The following is a 17,155-nucleotide window of genomic DNA, read 5'->3' on the forward strand; positions in this document are numbered from 1 at the left end:
GGGGCAAGTATAGGACAGCTCCAGGCACTGAGGCTTCCAGGCCTGGTGAGGCTTTAGCGGAAGAGAAGCCCAGGACCTGGAGCTAAAGAGGACCTTCTTATAGAGATGAGCAGGAAAGTGAGGAGGGGGCTTTGTGGGGAAGGGGCCAGGACAGAAGCCAACACCCCGGCAGGCAGGCAGGCTATGGCCTTGGGGAGAGAGCTCCATCCCGGGACTCTCTGTCGGAAGTGGGTGAGGAGGGGACCCTCTGTTGGGGGTGGGTAGGGAGGGGGGACCTTCTGTTGGGGTTGAGTGGGAAGGGGGGCCTCCATCAGGGGTAGGTGGGGAGGGCCCCTTTGTGGGTACAGCTGCAGAGCCAGGGGAGCTGCCATGGAAATGGCAGAAAGTGGGAAGGATGGCCTCAGATACCCCAGGAGGAGTTTCTAAAGGGAGAGGAAACCAAAGCCCAGGGCCACCGTGGCAGTATGGGGGTCCCTGCTGAGATGGGGGTGGAGAGACAAGGCCAACATGCCCACCATGGAGATGGCCTTCCTGACACAATTCCAGAAGCAGGGTAGAAGCAGCCAGAGAAGGAGAAGGCAGACAGGGGAGGGCCTCCAAGACATAGGGAAGGCTGCCCTAGGCTGCTGGGAGGCCGAGAGTCAGGTCTGCATGGAACCCACCCTAGGGTGCCCAGCTGCCTCTCAAGGGGGCTTCAGCAGGCAGGCCAGGTGGAGAAAGGAGGCTGAGCATGCCAGGAACCACTCCTTGGGAGGGCAGGTGTGCCCAGGTGGAGACCCACCCAGCAGGATGGGAGAAGCTTGGCAGGGTGGGTAGGCGCGGACGGCCTGAGCCACTCCAGGGAGCCCCAGCAGAGTTTGGTAGGGGAGTGGCAAGGTCTGATCTGTGTCTGAAGAAGCCCCTCAGGTAGCATCAGGCACTAGGGCAGAGCACCTGATCCCGGGGAGCTTCCAAAAGTCTCGATTCCCAGGCCTTACCCAGGTGACGTTATTTGAAGCAATCTGCAACCCTAACGCTGAGACACAGGATGAAGAGGCCTGGCTGGCCGAGGTTCAGAATGGACGACAAGCTCATTGAGCATCAACACTGGGATGGAGCTTCACAAAGCTCCAGAGGAAGGGTGCCCTGTACCTCCCTGGGTGGAGCACTGCTAGGGAACAGTTGTCAGTCCTGGACTCCACATCTAAGGAGAAGAGCTGACACCCTCCCTGGCTGCAGTGACGGGCCTGGGAAAGAGCTGAGGGGCTGAGTGTTCTGCCCCCAGAGGAGAAGCCCTGGGAGGCCAGGGCTGCCTGTGGGTCCTGGTGGGCCCATCCTGGGGCAGATCCAAGAAGACAGGGCAGAAGCCCCATGGAGGGTAGGTTTTCTTGATGTAGGAAGAACTCTATGAAAAAACTGCCCCATAATGGGTGGGGGCACTGTCAGGGGAAACAGAATCCCCAAACGGCCCTAGGCTGAGGGTATAGTTGGCTCCACCCAGGGGCATCCAGGGCTTCGGTAAGCCCCCATGATGGGTAGGATGGACATGGCCCCAGAGCAGATGGAGGAGACTTGCTCTCCTGACCCCAGAATCCAAGAGGAGGGGAGTCAAGCTGCTGTGCCATCTTGCCATCGATAGAGCCTGGGGGTAGGTCACTGGAGGAAGCACGGCCAAGAGACAGACCCTGCAGAAGGCCTGGGGTCCCGGATGCAGCTGCGCCTGGTCTGTCCTCACATGGCAGCCAGCAGAGGTCCTTTTCCTCCTGCCTGGGTCAGGTTTATTAGCATGTGCAGGGGAGGCAGGCTGTGTGGATGTGAGCTGGCCTCGTGCATGGCAGGCATCCATCCTGAGAGGGAACCCTGGGCTGGTGGAGTAAGGGTGTGCCCTACACTCTGCCCACTAGGAGGGCTGGCCCACCATTCTGTCGCCAGCCCACCCCTGCCCACTGGAGCTGGTGTCCTGGGCAGGAGGCCCTGCAGGAGGAATGGACAAGTGGCTCCACCTTACCCCCGATCACGAGCTCACCTGTCAAACAGTGGCTTCTCCCCACAGTCGAAGGAATCCTGCAGCTCCCTCACCAGGTTGGCCTGGCCCGGCATGCGGAACAGCCCCTCCTCAGTGAGCCCGCGCTCCCGGATGAAGTCCACACACTGCTCCACCAGCAGGGGCGCCAGGCGGGGGCCATACTTTCGCTCGTGGTGGACTGTGTCCTCCAGGCGCTGCCCAAAGATCCCTGAGCACAGAGAGGAGCTAGTCACACCCTCCACCACCCAGCTCAGTGTTGGGTGCTCAGGACAATGGAGGGCAGGTGCACTGTTAGGGCTAAAGGTGGCTCCTCCTCAGGAAGCAAATTACACACTGGGAGGATGCATACCAGGAGGCTGGGCCCTGGCCGCCGGGACACATGCTGGGAGGACGCACACCAGGAAGCTGGGCCCTGGGCTGCCTGTGGACAGACAGCAGGAGGGAGCAGTGAGATGGTGGTGTGACCTGGCCCATGGAGCTTGCCCAAGCCAGGAGCAAATGGCCCTTGGGAGCGTGCATTATGCCTGTCATTGATTGGTTTTGCAGTCATTCCAAATGAGAAGCCATCCAATGCCCATCAGCAGCAGATCTCCTGTGTTCTGTTCTTACCATGGAACACAGTGCAGCAATGAGAATAAGTGAGGCACAGCTCACTGGACAAGACAGATGACATAGTAATGTGAAAACCACAGTCATGACTCAGCATCAATCATCATCAGGAAAATGCAAATCCAAACCACTATCTGATACCACCTCACACCCAGTAGGATGGCTACTGTCAAAAGATCAGATAGTAACAAGTGTTGGCAAGGATGTGGAGACACTGGAACCCTTCCTTGTGCACTGCTGGCAGGATAATAAGATGGTGCAGTTGCTGTGGAAAACACCACGGCAGTTCCTCAAAAAATTAAAACCAGAATTACCAATAATCCCTCCCCTGGGTATATACCTAAAAGAATTAAAAGCAAGGTCTCAAAGAGACACTTGCACACCCATGTTCACAGCAGCATTATTCACAGTAGCTGAAACGCGGAAGCAAGCCATGTGTCCATCAATGAATGAACAGAAAACCAAGACGTGGTATTTGCATACAGTAGAACTTGATTCAGCCTTAAAAAGGAGGGAAATTCAGACAAGTGCTACAACATGGGTGAAACTGAAGAACATTATGTGAAGTAAATCATTCACAAAAGGACAAATACTGTGTGATTCCCCTTATATGAAGAACTTGGAGTAGTCAAATTCACAGAGACAGAAAGTAGAATGGTGGCTGCAAGGGGCTGGGGACAGGGGAGATGGCAAGTTAGAATTGAATGGGCACAGAGTCTCAGCTTTGCAAGATGGAAAGCGTTCTGGAGATGGATAGTGCTGATGGTTGCACGATAATTCGAATGAATGTAATGCTGCTGAACTGTGTGCTTTAAAAATGAAGACAGGAAATTTTATGCTAAGTGTATTTTATGAAATGTTTTAAAAATTAGAAAACAAAAAAAAATCATTAGAAACAAAAGAAGCCAAACCCCAGAGTGCACACTGCATGACTCCATGTATGTAAAGTTAAAGACAGGCCAAACCCATCTGTGCTGTTAGGCCGGGACATGGTTACCTTGGTGGGTCAGTGACTGGAAGGGGCTCAAAGGCTTCTGGGTTCCTGGTAACACTGTGTCTCTCCCCCAGCACTGCTTACCCAGTTATGTTCCTCTTGAGAAAATTCACTGAACTGTACACTTATGACTTACATGCTTTTCTGCATGTTACTCTTAAATAACATTAGCAAAAAGAAAGAAAAGAAATCAGAGAGAGAATGATCTAAAACAATACATGACAAGACACCAAATGAGGAATAGAGGGAGAGAGGAAGGAGGCAGACGAACTTCTGAGAAAATCTATGAAAACAATATATCACTAGGCTAAGAGGTTCCTGGCAGCCCAGGCAAAGAAGGGAAGGAGTTGAGGTCCATAAAGCTGTCTACGCCATGGCACAGTAACTGGAGAAACAGACTTGTGCCAGCCCCTAAGCTCTACAAGGTGAGTGCCTGACTCTTTGGAGTGCCTGACATTATTCACACCCACTGTGCAGAGACCTTCCCTGCAGGGTGCCTTGTGGGGTGTTCCAGGGGCAAGATGCCAAAGCACCATGTCCAGGCTTGGGACTTCTCAGAGACCTGGGCACTGAGCCAGCTAAAAGTGGGGCTCCATTTGTCTTATTTAGCTTCCCACCCAGGGGCTATTTTGGAATAAGATACATCGGTCCCTGATACAGTGCCTGGCACACAGCAGGACACAGTAAATGCTCCTCCTCGCCCTGCTCAACCCAAAAACAAAGTGTATAAAACGTGAAAGGTGAAGACTCTTCCTTTGAGAACACATGCCCACGTGGGCTGCACCTGCTGGATACCAGCAATGCTTTAGGGAGAAGTGTGTATGCACATGTGTACATGTAGTGTGGGCTTGTGTGTGCATGTGTGTGCACATGTGCTGGATGTGGGCTTATAAAAACGTATGTGCATATGTGTGCATGTGGGCTTGTGTGTGCATGGGCCTGCACACGTTGGGGGGGGGGCATGTGAGTGTGAGGAGAGTGCCGAAGTAGCTACACACGGTGTTGTGGTGCCAGGTGCTGTTCTGAGCATTTTACACTCATCAGCACATTTAATCCTACCCATCTGATAACTTAGGGACTGTCACTATCACTGTAACCATCATCATCATTATCTTGACTTTTGCCTGTTCAGTTTGTAGGATGTTTGAATGGAGAGGCATGGGGGCTTAAGAATGTGCCCAAGTTCACTCAGCATGCATGACAGGGACAACGGTCCAACCCAGGAAGTCTGGCTCCAGGTATAGGGAATGTACTCAGCCACATGGCTGCTTGGCACCCACGTTGGTGTGGAGATACCTATGTGAGGCATCCCCCAATCCAGCACCAGCAGTTCCTGAAAACATGGGTCATGTGAACAGAAAACAGGCGGAGGTTGCAATACTAACACGAAGGGAAAGCTGTTCCCACCTGGGACCTGGTGGGCAAGACCAGGCGCCCCTGCCCAGAAATGGGGCCCAAGGGGCCATTCATCAGCCTTGAGCACAGGGGGTGATCCTGCTGCAAGCTTGGCCTGCTAGCTGCCTAGGACAGCTGTGAGAAGCCAGTCCGAGGAGGCTCCAGGGCCCACCACTGACAGCGTCCTGGCCTTCCACCATCCCGAGAGTGGCCTGGGCTGGTCCAGTGACACTGAGCCCCTGCTCTCTCTCATCTCAGTCAGGGTTCAACATCTGATGCCTAACAGTGGGCCACACAGGTCCACAGATGTGTCTATTTAGCTCATACGATGTTTGAAACATTTTTAAATTAGTTATTTACAATCAAGAGATTTCGTATACAAATCTGGATTCCCAGCTTCTCTTAAAAAAATCCAGACATGGTGACACCAGGCCTGAGTTCCAAAAAAAGCAACAGTTGCAGAGCTCAGTGATATCTGTGCCCTTTTGATAGGACACACACTTGCTAGTTCTCCACAGTCCCCACCATCCCCTCTCACTTCCAACCTAGCCCATGCTCCGCTCGTGTGGTCTTGACAGGTATTCGTTCACCTCTTCTGCTTTGACCTCTGGGGCACTGACTTCCCCCAAGGACACTGGGGCCAGGATAAGTAGGAAAGGTAGCAATGGGAAGCTACACCTCTCAGGACCAGAGGCCTCTGCTAGGACCTCAAATGAGCAGACAGTGGGCATCCAGGAGGAAGTGCCCATGGGCAGAGGGTCCCATGAGGGGAGAGGCTGACCTGGCAGTGCCCCTGGTGCCTGCCACCTGCCTCCTGCCTCCCTCCCCTTTCCTCCAGCTCTGCCCACTGCTTGAGTGGCATGAATCCATCTGCCTTCATGGGCCTGTGAGTGGGTAGGGCCTTCTCCCTGGGTAGCGCTTTCCTCTTTGGTCTGGGCAAATTTCCTACTAGCCCTTGGAAGAAAGCTCAGAAGTCCCTCCTACGTGAGCTGCCCCAGATCCTCCCTTCAGCTTTCCCTCCCCTCTGTCACAGCCCTGACTGCCACTACTCCAGACAGTGTGAGGACACTCCCCTCTGCTGGGTTGCTGAACTGCCCAGAGCCACATGCTGGGCTTGCAGCAGAAGCCAAGGAGAGCCAGTGAAGGAGGGGACCAAGTTCTCCAGGGCCGCCACCCATCTCAACTCACAGCGTTCAGCCCCACCCTCAGCTCACAGCTGACTGAAGGCCACAGTCAAGGAAGAGATACATGGGGAAAAAATTCCAAAATTCTCTCTGGAAGCCCATGGAGCATGGGTAATTCCACCCAGCCATCTCTTGGCTCCAGCCCTGCCTGCTGTCCCATCTTCTACCCCCAAAACTCCTGCTGTCTGTCTGTCCATCTACCTTTCCATAACCCCTATACTTTGTGCCTGGCCCCACTCTAGGAATTAGAGAGCTGCCCTGAGGGCTGTAAACATATAAATCTCCCTGGGGCCTCCCCTGCTCCCTGTTCCCCCACGCACATTGTCCTCAGGATAAAGCCTAAACTTGGCAGGCAGGCAAGGCCCTGCCCCACTCCCTCCACCAGACCCTAGGGGTGCAGGGCCTGAGCCAGCCCAAGATTTGCACAGTGCCCGCACATCCAGGCAGCTCCCAGCCCCAGCACAACCACTACCCCTCTGCTCCCCCATGGCACCTTCCTGACCACTTTCCCAAAACAGGGATGGAAGAGCCAGGAAAGGGACATCCACAGGGTCCTGGGCACTTCTAGAGAGAACAGGTTCAGGGAGGAGATCATGCTGAAACCAACGTCTAAAGATGAGCAGGAGGTAGCCAGGTAGGCGGACGGGGGTGCAAGGCACATGATGGAGGAGCATGGGCATCAGAGGGCAGGGGTGAAAGAGCATGGTTGGCAGCACCCTGCCCTGGCATGGTGGGGCTGGGGTGGGGACACGGGAAAGTAGGCGATGTTCAAGGCCAAAGGTCACAGAGACAAAGATTCTGGGTCTGCACGCACTGCTCTGGTGCACATCCTGGCTAACCCACTGAGGAGAGGAACTGCCTCCCTTTCTTGGGGCTCAGTCTCTCCATCTATGAAATCTATAAAATGGAATGATCACACCTGTCTTTAGGGGGTGCTATGAGGGCGAGACTTCCCTGAGGCCCAGCCCCCAGGTACCACCAGGCTGCAGACTGGCCCCACATTCCCAGCTGGCCACTGGAACCCTTGGAGGGGAGCTGCCAGGAGCCGTGAGAGGGTCTCATTCCAGCTCAGCCTCCCAAGAGGCTTCCTTCCCAGCGGCCCTCTTGTGGGAGGCACCCTGTGCTGGGGATTCTGGGCCCGGCCTCCCTTATTAGGGGCCCCACCAATCCCTCCCCTCATCAGGGTCTCTCGGGAGCCTGGCAGGGCCTGCCCCCGCCTGGCTGAACTCCCTCAGCTCTCCTGGCACCCTCGGAGGGGAGCCTTGCCAAGAACTAGTTCCAGTAGGTTTGTCAGCTCCCTGGAAACCCAGCCATCGTGTGGGTTCCTCGAGGTCCCAGCCCATGCTCTTCACAGAGCAGTGGCAGCTGGCAGAGGCTGCCTCTCCTCTTGATGAACTTGCTGCCAGGCCTCCCCCGCCAGCGTTCCCCTGGCAAAGCCGTCCCTCACTCCCCTCCCTGGGAATCCCACACCGGAGAGGAAGCCCAGGCAGAGCAGTCGGCTGGCTCCAGTCTGCGTCCTCTATGACCCTGGGCACTGTCCTAAGCCTCTCTGAGCTGGGCTTGGCCATCTCCCGGGGCGTGAGCGTCCACGGGAGATCGACCACATCAGGCACCCGGGAGCAGGAGCTTTGAAATGCAGCTTTCTCCGGACCTTGCAGGGTCAATTCCTGGACAAGTTCTGCCTGCCCCTGAGTCCCACCCCCAAGGCCGCATCAGGGAAGGGAGATCTGGGATTCCCTCTTGGAGCTGATCCCGGAGCACAGTGGAGCTGCGCAGCAGGTCTGCTTCAGTCATATGCCTGCTTTTCACTCTTACAGGAGCGGGCAATGACATAGTCTGGGAAGAGGCACAATGAGGAAAGTAATTCTAAAATTCTCTCTAGAGACTCCCAAACTTTAGGTAATTCCACAGTTTCCCTCTTGGCTCCAGGCCTTCCTGCTCTCAGGTCACCTGTACCCCAACATTCACCATCTTCCATGCAACCACCCCACCCTTTGTCCGTCAGTGCAGGGACTCACTGGCCGGCCAACTCTGTCACTTCCAGGCTCTGCGCTAAATATTAGGGAGCTTCAGAATTGCCCCCAGGGCTGTAAGCGGTAAGCTCCACCAGCCAGCCGGCACAGCTGAAAACTCTCCTGCTCCCCACCCGTCCAGGCCTGGAGGAGCACAGCAGAGGCTAAGCTCACCTGGAAGGGTCCTGCCCTGGGCAGTCCACCTCAGGGCAGAAGTGATTCCCTCCTCCTGGGGCCTCCGGTCCCACACCCCTTCCTGTGGCCCAGGTAGGCTTGGGGTCAGAGCATGAGGCTCGGATCCCTCTGGGTCCCCTCCGTAGTTCGGGGTGGGGAGGGATCCTTTGCAAGTCCCTGCGCCCCTCCCAGACTCTAAGTCCTCGTCTCTACATGCGGGACGCCCACAGCCAGCAGGAGATTGGAGGGCGCCTCCGGTCCCTGCCCCTTCCCTCGGACACGCACGACCCCCGCCCCCTGGGAACCTTCCCGCAGCACCAGATCCGCGGTGACACCCAAACTCCCCCAGGCTCCCGGCCGACCCCCGCGAGACGCATGCGCGGCGCTCTCCTCGCCCGCTGCGCCGGTCCCGGCTTCGAGCGCCTCTCTGGCCCGGAGACGCAGCTTCTCTGGCGGGCCCGGGGGCGCCCGCACCCCGTCCCGCCCCTACCTGGGGCGGCGGGCGCGCAGCAGGCGGGCAGGCGGCAGGGCGGCCGCGGGCAGGCGCGGCACCTGGAGTAGGCCCGCGCGGCCGGCATCAGGCCCATGGCGCGCCCAGGCGCGGCGGCGCGGCGGCAGCTGGAATGCCCGGCACGCGCGCAGGTAGCGTCTTGCCCGCCGCCCGCCCGCCCCGGCCAGCGCCGCCCCAGGCCCCGACCCTGAGGCGAGGGAGGGCCCAGGATCTGTGAGTTGCCTGGGATGCCATGCCCGAAGTCGGCCCCCGTGAGGGATCTCCGGTGTCAAACTTCACACCCTTTCCCCTAATGCCCCACGTTCCCGGGCAGCGCAGGAATCCCTTCCCTCTTTGCCCAGGACGCGCTTTCGAGCGCCCGCTCAGCCCTTCGCCTGGGAAGCAGGTGTTCCAGGTGAGGCAATGGAGGTCCAGGGAGGTTAGGTAACAGTCTGGGTCACCCAGCAAGGAGGAGGGCGCTGGCTTCACAGTGGGGGTCCAGGCTCCAGGCCCTCCTGGCCTCTTCCTGCCTGGGCATCCTAGTGCCAGAGATAGTGGTTTGGACTTGACATACAGTATGCCCCTGAGCAGTCTGAGGGGTATTAGCTTCCCTATATTACCGAGAATCAGAGAGGTTGTGTGATTTGCCTAAGGTCATACAGCTGGTGATGGACCTTCATTAACACCTACATGATCTTTCTGCAAAGCCTGTGTTCTTCTCGGGTTAAGTTTCTGAGACCAGCCCACAATCCCCATACTTCCAAAGGGTGAGGGCTGGAATGGGTACACCAGGAAGGCAGGTGGACAGAGATGCACGGCTAGGGGCAGTGCAACGCCAGTAGCAGGGATGGGAGTCCCAAGGGTAAGAGCGCAGAATTCTTAAGGGAGGGATTTGCGGCCCTGGGGCTGGAAGAGGCTGGGGCCCTTCTTCAAGCTGGATGTACAGAGCTGGGTCACGCCTCTTGCTCATTCTAGGCAGAGCCTGGCCTAGGGTGAAACAAGCCAGGCACTCACCACAGGGGCACAATTTAAGGGGCACCCAAAACCTCACTCAGTAACTAGGATAAACACTATTGTAATATTTTTAAGAATAAATATTAGGCAAACAATCTTTGATGAACAAAAGATCAAAGTTTTCAACACAGACAGGAGCAGCTATGCACTTGCGCAGGCCTTGAGGGTGAGTGCTTCCCACCCCAATCCCACCACACTCCTGCCTTTATTTCACATGTTCGCATTTGACCATGGATGTGGTTGGCTGAATAATGCCCTTCCCCCCAAGATGTCCTGATCCCTGGAACCTGTGGCTGCGTTATCTTACACAGTACAAGAGACTTTGTAGGTGTGATGAGGGCTGGAGAGGTTAACCTGGGTTATCTGAGGGGCCAGGTGCAATCATAGGGGTTCTTTTATGAGGAAGGCAGAAGGAAGTTTGACCACAGTGGAGGCGGCGAGGGCAGGACAGAGGCAGAGACTGCAGTGCTGAAGCCACAGCCAAGGCCTTGCTGTAGCCCCTGGAAGGTTAAAGATACAAGGAACTGCTTCTCCCCATGTCCTACGAGAAACCAGTCCTGCTGACATCTGGATTTTAGCCTTAGAAGACTGGTTATGACTTCTGACCTCCAGAACTAGAAGATAATCATGTTGTGTTGTTTTAAGCTGCCAAATTTCTGGCAGTTTGTTAGAGCTGCAATGGGGACCTAATATAAGGATATTTTTGTATTAATGTTCATTTTTTAAAAGATTACAATAAAATATCTTGATTACTGAGTTTTTTTGGTGCCCCCTTACATTTTGTGCCCCAGGCCAGTGAGGATCCCTAGTCCTGGCCCTGACACTGAGTATGAGGGCTAAGGTCCTCAAAACTGGGAGTGGGGCTGCAGAGCTGTTTTCTCCCTCCCCAGAGCTCAGGTGAACATGAGGGTACCAGGGCAGGTTGGTGCAGGGTGTCACAAGCCAAGGAATGTCTGTCTTCCACCTACCAACAGAGCCTGGCATTCCCACGGCCCAGGGACCCGCCAGCTCTGAGCAGCCCTGTCCATGTTAAAGAGCAGGGGCCAAGGGTTCAGCAGAAGCTCCCACCAACCGGGGGCCGGCAGGCTTCTCTCAGGTGGGCAGGCAGGGTCTGGTGCCGACATGTTTTCTCTGCTCTGAGCCATGGTTTTCCTGCCTGTGTCTTCAGAGTCAGACTGGCCAGTCTCTGCAGTGTGCCCTCCACCCCTACCCAGGAGCCCCACATGGCTAGAGGCCTGCAGGCGCCACCCATTAGAAGGCTCTGACAGGCACTGCCACATTGAGCTCCAGGTGAAGCCCTGGCCCTGCCAATGCCCACCCCACCTCAGGGGTGGTTTTTAGCGGTGGGGCCTGTTGGGGATGGGAGTGCAGAGACAGTCATGAGACTGCCTTCTCGGGGCAGGGCTAGGGAGCTGACAACCTGAGTCTGTCCTCTCACACAAGCAACCCGGTAACAGTTGGCTTCTTCACTCTGGATGGTCTTTGTCTCTGAGCTGTGTGTACAGCAGCTCCCTGGCTAGGGCTGGGATCCAGGACCTCAGGGATTGCCTCTTCCCTCAGTCTTATGTCCCCCTCCCCCATCAAGAAAACGCAGATCTAGTGGGTAGAATGCGCTGAGGCCCACCTGGCAACAGCATCCAGCGATGAGCTTACCCTGGAGGTGGGCTGCGCTGCCCCCAGCCCCACTGTGTGTTGTTAGGTAAGTTGCTGAACCTCTGAGTCTCTGCTGCCTCCAGATTGTACCAAACTCCTGGCAAGGGCAGCCCATAGCCAGTGTGAGCTCCCTTCCTCTTCTCTCAGGGTGTGTGGGCTGAAGTCCTCCAGGGCCATTTGGAACAAGCTGAGAGATGAAGATCCAACCCTAGGACACCCTGAGGCTTCCTGGCATCCTGCTCTCTACAGCAGGCAGCCAGCACCCAGGCTCTGCACTCCAGCAGACCTAGGTCGAAATGCCAGCTTCCCACTTATCTGTGGTTTGGACAAAATGCTGGAGCCTCCTTGATTCTGTCTCCTCACCAAAAGTGGGATATAATGGGACTGATTTCATAGGGCTATTGTCAAGCTCAGCAGGGACACAGAGTCCAGGACAGGAAATGCTGGGGTCCCCAGGGGTTCATCCCCATCTTAGCAATAATTGAGACAAACTCTTTTCTGGTTCTGTGATCTGAGATCTATTGAAACCAGACTGAAACCAAACTGGCCAAGCTGATGGGCATTTCTCATCAGAGCTGCTGAGAAGGAAGGGCTTAATGAACCAGCAAGGTGGTTAAAAGAGTGTTGAACGTTAGCGTCCTGACCTTTGCAGGAAGCAGTGGTGACAGCCCCCTGTAAATCATCCTGACTAGCTTACCAGGCTCTCCCTAGATAAGGCAGCTGCTCTGGCCTTTGTTCTGGTACACAGCTCTGTGGCTGTCCCATCAGAGGGGGTGGGGGAGGGCGGCTGTGGCTGGAGGCCATTTCCTCTGCCTTGGGGATCCAAGTTCTCAGGCTCCTGGGGCTCTGGCAGGGGAGAAGCCTTGAGCGCTGCAGGGGAAGGAGGCCCAAGTGTGCTCAGAACACCCTCTATACCTAGAAGAGGCCAGGCCTGCCCTCTATGAGCCTGGACAGGATCCAAGGTCCATAGTGACATCTTCTCCACTTGAGTACATGGACCCTCAGGGCCCACTAGAATGGACAGAAGGCACCAGAACTAGTCTCAAGTACCCCTCTGCTGGCTTAGTGACCTGAGGCCTAGCCCAGGTCTGCAAGAGTCCTTTCTCTCCCCTTTTGGAAGGGCTGCCTGGAAAAGCCCAGGCCCACTGGCCAGGCAGGTTGACATTCACAGGAACTAGAAATAAGACTGTTTTCTTGAATCTCCCAGTAGGGCTGTGATACAGAGCAAGCAGTGCTGGGGAGAAGTGGTCCACTAGGACCTTGGGCCCCACCACTGGCAGCCTGGCCTGGGGGTAATCACCTTTCATTCTGAATCTGATTATGCCTCCAGGGCTTCCTTTTAGAGATGCCATTCCATCAAATGATGACCACTACCAGCTAACAAGGTTGCATTGTGTCCCACCTGGTTGTCCCAAAGTTGGATTTTTTTCCATGTCACATGTCCTGCCCTAGGGCTTCAGGGAGCTGTATTTCTCCCTTCTTTCTTCCACCCATGACTCCAGAGGAACCCAAGGGCAGGAGAGTTGACTCCTGGGGATCTGAGAAAAGTCTCCGGAGGGCTGTGAGATTCCCACACAGCCAGGCCAGGGCAGTGCAGTTCCGATGATGACCACAGGCCTACTGCCTGTCTCCGGCCCCCCATGCCCCGCCCCAGCACCAAGCAGTCACTCTGAGCGGGGACACCTTTTCCCAGCTGGGCTCCTTGCCCCAAGACTGCCTTCTGCGCTGCCACTGGTAAGGTTGGGACCAACAGCTTCAGGGCTTTGCTTGGCGGTGCCTGCTGGCCGTAGTGCTAGTTAGCACCAGTCCCAGCCCCCAGACTTCTGAATCTAACTGCCTGCTCAGCGTCTCCACTGGTTTAATGACTCACAGGCACCTCAAACCTAAACGTGTCCAAACAGAGCTATGGTCTTGCCATAGCCTCCCAAACCAGCTCTGTGCTAAGTCTTCCCTTCTTACTTCATAACAACTCCAGCCTCCAGATGCCCAGCCAGACACCTTGGAGTTGGCCTCCACTGTGCCCTTCTTCACATCCACAGCCAGGAGAGCTTATCGTCCTACTTGCAAAATAGATTTGGAATCTGATCACTTTCACTACCCTGACCACAGGGAGAGCACCCCATTCTCTTGCCTGGATTATTGCAAATTCATCTCCAGCTCCCCCTTGCACAACTCTGGTCAGCAGGCAGAGTGGTCCTCTTAAATGAAGTATTACATCAAGACACTTCTCAGCTCAAGGCCCTCCAATGTCCCCTCCTCATTTCAGAGTAACAGCAGCCGGGCGGGGTGCGGTGGCTCACACCTGTAATCCCAGCATTTTGGGAGGCCAAGGCGGGTGGATCACAAGGTCAGGAGTTGGAGACCAGCCTGGCCAAGACGGTGAAACCCTTTATCTACTAAAAATACAAAAATTTTTAGCCACCCACGTGGTGGCGGGTGCCTGTAATCCCAGCTACTCGGGAGGCTGAGGCAGGAGAATCACTTGAACCTGGGAGGCAGAGATTGCAGTGAGCCCAGATAGCGCCACTGCACTCTAGCCTGGGCGACAGAGCAAGACTCGGCCTCAAAAAAAGAAGAAGAAAAAAAAAGAGTAACAGTGGCTGGGTGTGGTGGCTCATGCCTGTAATCCCAACACTTTGGGAGGCCGAGGCAGGTGGATCATTTGAGGTCAGGAGTTCGAGACCAGCCTGGCCAACATGATGAAACCCCTGCTATACTCAAAATACAAAAATTAGTCGGGTATGGTGGTACGTGCTTGTAATCCCAGCTACTTGGGAGGCTGAGGCAGAAGAATTGCTTGAACCCAGGAGGCAGAGGTTGCAGTGAGCCAAGATTGTGCCACTGCACTCCAGCCTGGGCAACAGAGCGACACTCTGTCTCAAAAATAAAATAAAATAAAACAAAATAAAATAACAGCTAGAGTACTGAAAGGGGTCCAGGAAGCCTCTACCTTCTGGCCACTCCCATCTGGCTCCCTTCCTCCCTCCCTCCAGCCCATCTGCCTCTGTGCTGGTTCTAGACCACATCAGATGTTCTGCTTTTGCCCAAGCTATGGCCTCCGTCTAGCACACTTCCACTAGGTGTCCCCTTGGCTCACTTTCTCACCTCTTTCAACACTGTATGAACAATGAGATAACACTTCAGACCTGTTAGGATGGCTATTAAAAAAAAACAAAAAAAACAAAAACAGAAAACAAGTGCTGGTGAGGATGTAGAGGAACTAGAAACCTTTTGTACTGCCAGTGGGAATATAAAATGGGGCGGCCACTGTGGAAAATGGTCTGGAGGCTCCTCAAAAAATTAAAAATAGAATTACCATATGATCTAGCAATCCCACTTCTAGGTACATACCCCAAATAATTGAAATCAGGGACTCAAAGAGATATTTGCATACTCATATTCACAGCAGCATTATTCACAATAGTTGAAACACAGAAGCAACTCAAGTGTCCATCAATGGATGAATGGATAAACAAATGTGGTGTATCCATACAATGGAATATTATTTGAGCTTAAAAAAGAGAGAAATTCCAATATTCCACATAGATGAAACTTGAGAACATTATGCAAAATGAAATAAGCCAGTCACAAAAAGACAAATACTACAGGATTCTACTTATATGAAGTACTTAGAGCAGTCAAATTTATAAAGACAGAAAGTAGAATGGTACTTGCCCAGGGCTGGAGGGAGGAAGCCAGAGTTTCAGTTTGGGAAGATGAAAAAGTTCTGGAGATGGATGGTGGTGATGGTTGTACAACAGTGCGAATACACTTAATGCCACTGAATTGTACACTGTACACTGCTTTCTTCCCTGCTGAGTCCTCTGCCTGCATGTCACAGGTCTCAATAAGTGTGATGAATGAATGAGGACTATTTAGTACTGAGAGAGAACTGAGCACTTTATGTCCATTTTCTCTCTTAATTCTTATGACAATCCTGCAAAAAAGATATTATTCTTCCTATTTTGCAAACAAGGACACAGAGGTACAGCGAAGATAAGAGGTGTGCCAGGTCATGCAGTAAGCAAGTGGCAGAGCCAAATCACACCTAGACCCAAGCCTGTTGCCAAAGCCTCACTCTCCCTCCTCTCACACTTCAATGCAATGGGCTTGGCTAAGCCCCTTCCTATGCATATAAATTCCAGGCTTTAAGGGGGCTTGCAGACTCTCTGCAGATAACCAGGCAAGGGACACACAGGGTCACTGGGGACCCTGTGACTATTGTCTCCCTTCTCTCTCCTCTCAGAGAGAGCTGGCAAGGAGACAGCTGGCAAGGAGGTACTGCCTCATGCATCCTTCTGGGACTGTGTTCCCTGAACTGGGCGTGGAAGTTCAGAGATCAGTTTGAGGAGTATTGGCCTCTTAACAATATCAAGTCTTCTTATTCCTGAACACGGAATGTCTTTCTTCTTATTTAGATCTTTTTCAATTTCTTTCAGCAATGCTTTGTTATTTTCAGAATATAAGTTTTATACTTCCTTTTGCTAAATTTATCCCTAAGTATTTTACTCTTTTGGATGCTCCTGTAGATGAAATTTTCTTAATTTCGTTTTCAGTTTGCTCATGGCTACTGTACACAAATACAATTGGTTTGTATATACTAATCTTGTATCTTTCAACCTTGCTGAATTTTTAATTAATTCTAATCTTTTTTTGTACTTTCTGTATACAAGATCATGCCATCTGCAAACAGAAATACTTTAATGTCTTCCTTTTCAATCAAGCTTCATTTTATTTCATTTTCTTGCATAATTGACCTGGCTAGAACCTCTAGTACAATGCTGAATAGAAGTGGTGAAGGCAAGAATCCTTGTCTTGTTCCTGATCTTGGAGGAAAAGTACCCAGTATTCCTCGATTAAGTATGATATTATCAGTGGGCTTTTCGTAGATGCCCTTTATCATAGAAGTTCCCTTCTATTCCTAGGGATAGAATAGAAGTTCATTTCTATTCCTAGTTTCTGGAGTGTTTTAATCATTAAAGGGTGCTGGATTTTATAAAATGCTTTTTCTAGTCTACTAAGACGGTCATGTGTTTTTGTCCTTTATTCTGTTAATATATTACATTAATTGATTTTCAGACATCAAATTACCCTTCCATTCTTATGATAAATCTCATTTGGTCATGGGGTATAATTCTTTGGATTCAGCATGTTAGTATTTTGTGGATGATTTTTGTATCTATATCCATAAGAGACATTGGTGTTCCAGCAATCATTCTCTGTCCCTCCTGCACCATCAATCTTTTGCAATGATGCTTTGTCTTTCAACTTAAAAAAATAAACGAACTTCCTCTTTATCTCACCTCCTCCTCCAGCTGCTGTCCCCATTTCTCTCTTTCCCTTTTCTGCAAACGTTTTGAAAGAGTTGGCTATGCTGACACTCCAATTCCCCTCCTATCATCCTTTCTCATTCCCATTATTATCAGGCATTCCACAAAAGCCCCTTTGCTCAAGTCACCAATGACTGCTCAGCTTTCACCCTCTGGTTGATCTATCAGTAGCACTTGGCTGCAGTTGATCACTGCCCTTGTTCCTTCACTTGGCTCAGGGACCCTGGTGGCTTCTGGCTGTCCTCCCTCTTGGGGCTTGCTCTCTTTCTCACCCTCTCTGCTGTCCCTCCACCCG

General features: G+C 53.3%; 1 protein-coding gene across 8 annotated transcripts in view; it reads right to left on the minus strand.

Moving 5' to 3' along the window:
* The window catches only part of ARHGAP22 (Rho GTPase activating protein 22), a 209,160-nt gene that overhangs the window by 11,606 nt on the left and 180,399 nt on the right, over nt 1-17,155 (minus strand). For all 8 annotated transcript variants that reach the window (XM_032141987.2, XM_032142012.2, XM_032141992.2 and 5 more), the window contains one exon: nt 2,006-2,213. In XM_032141987.2, coding sequence (XP_031997878.1) covers nt 2,006-2,213 — 208 coding nt within the window. The remainder of the gene's footprint in view (nt 1-2,005; nt 2,214-17,155) is intronic.

This window comes from Hylobates moloch, unplaced genomic scaffold (assembly GCF_009828535.3).
Source record: "Hylobates moloch isolate HMO894 unplaced genomic scaffold, HMol_V3 SCAFFOLD_3, whole genome shotgun sequence".
NCBI classification, from domain to species: Eukaryota; Metazoa; Chordata; class Mammalia; order Primates; family Hylobatidae; genus Hylobates; species Hylobates moloch.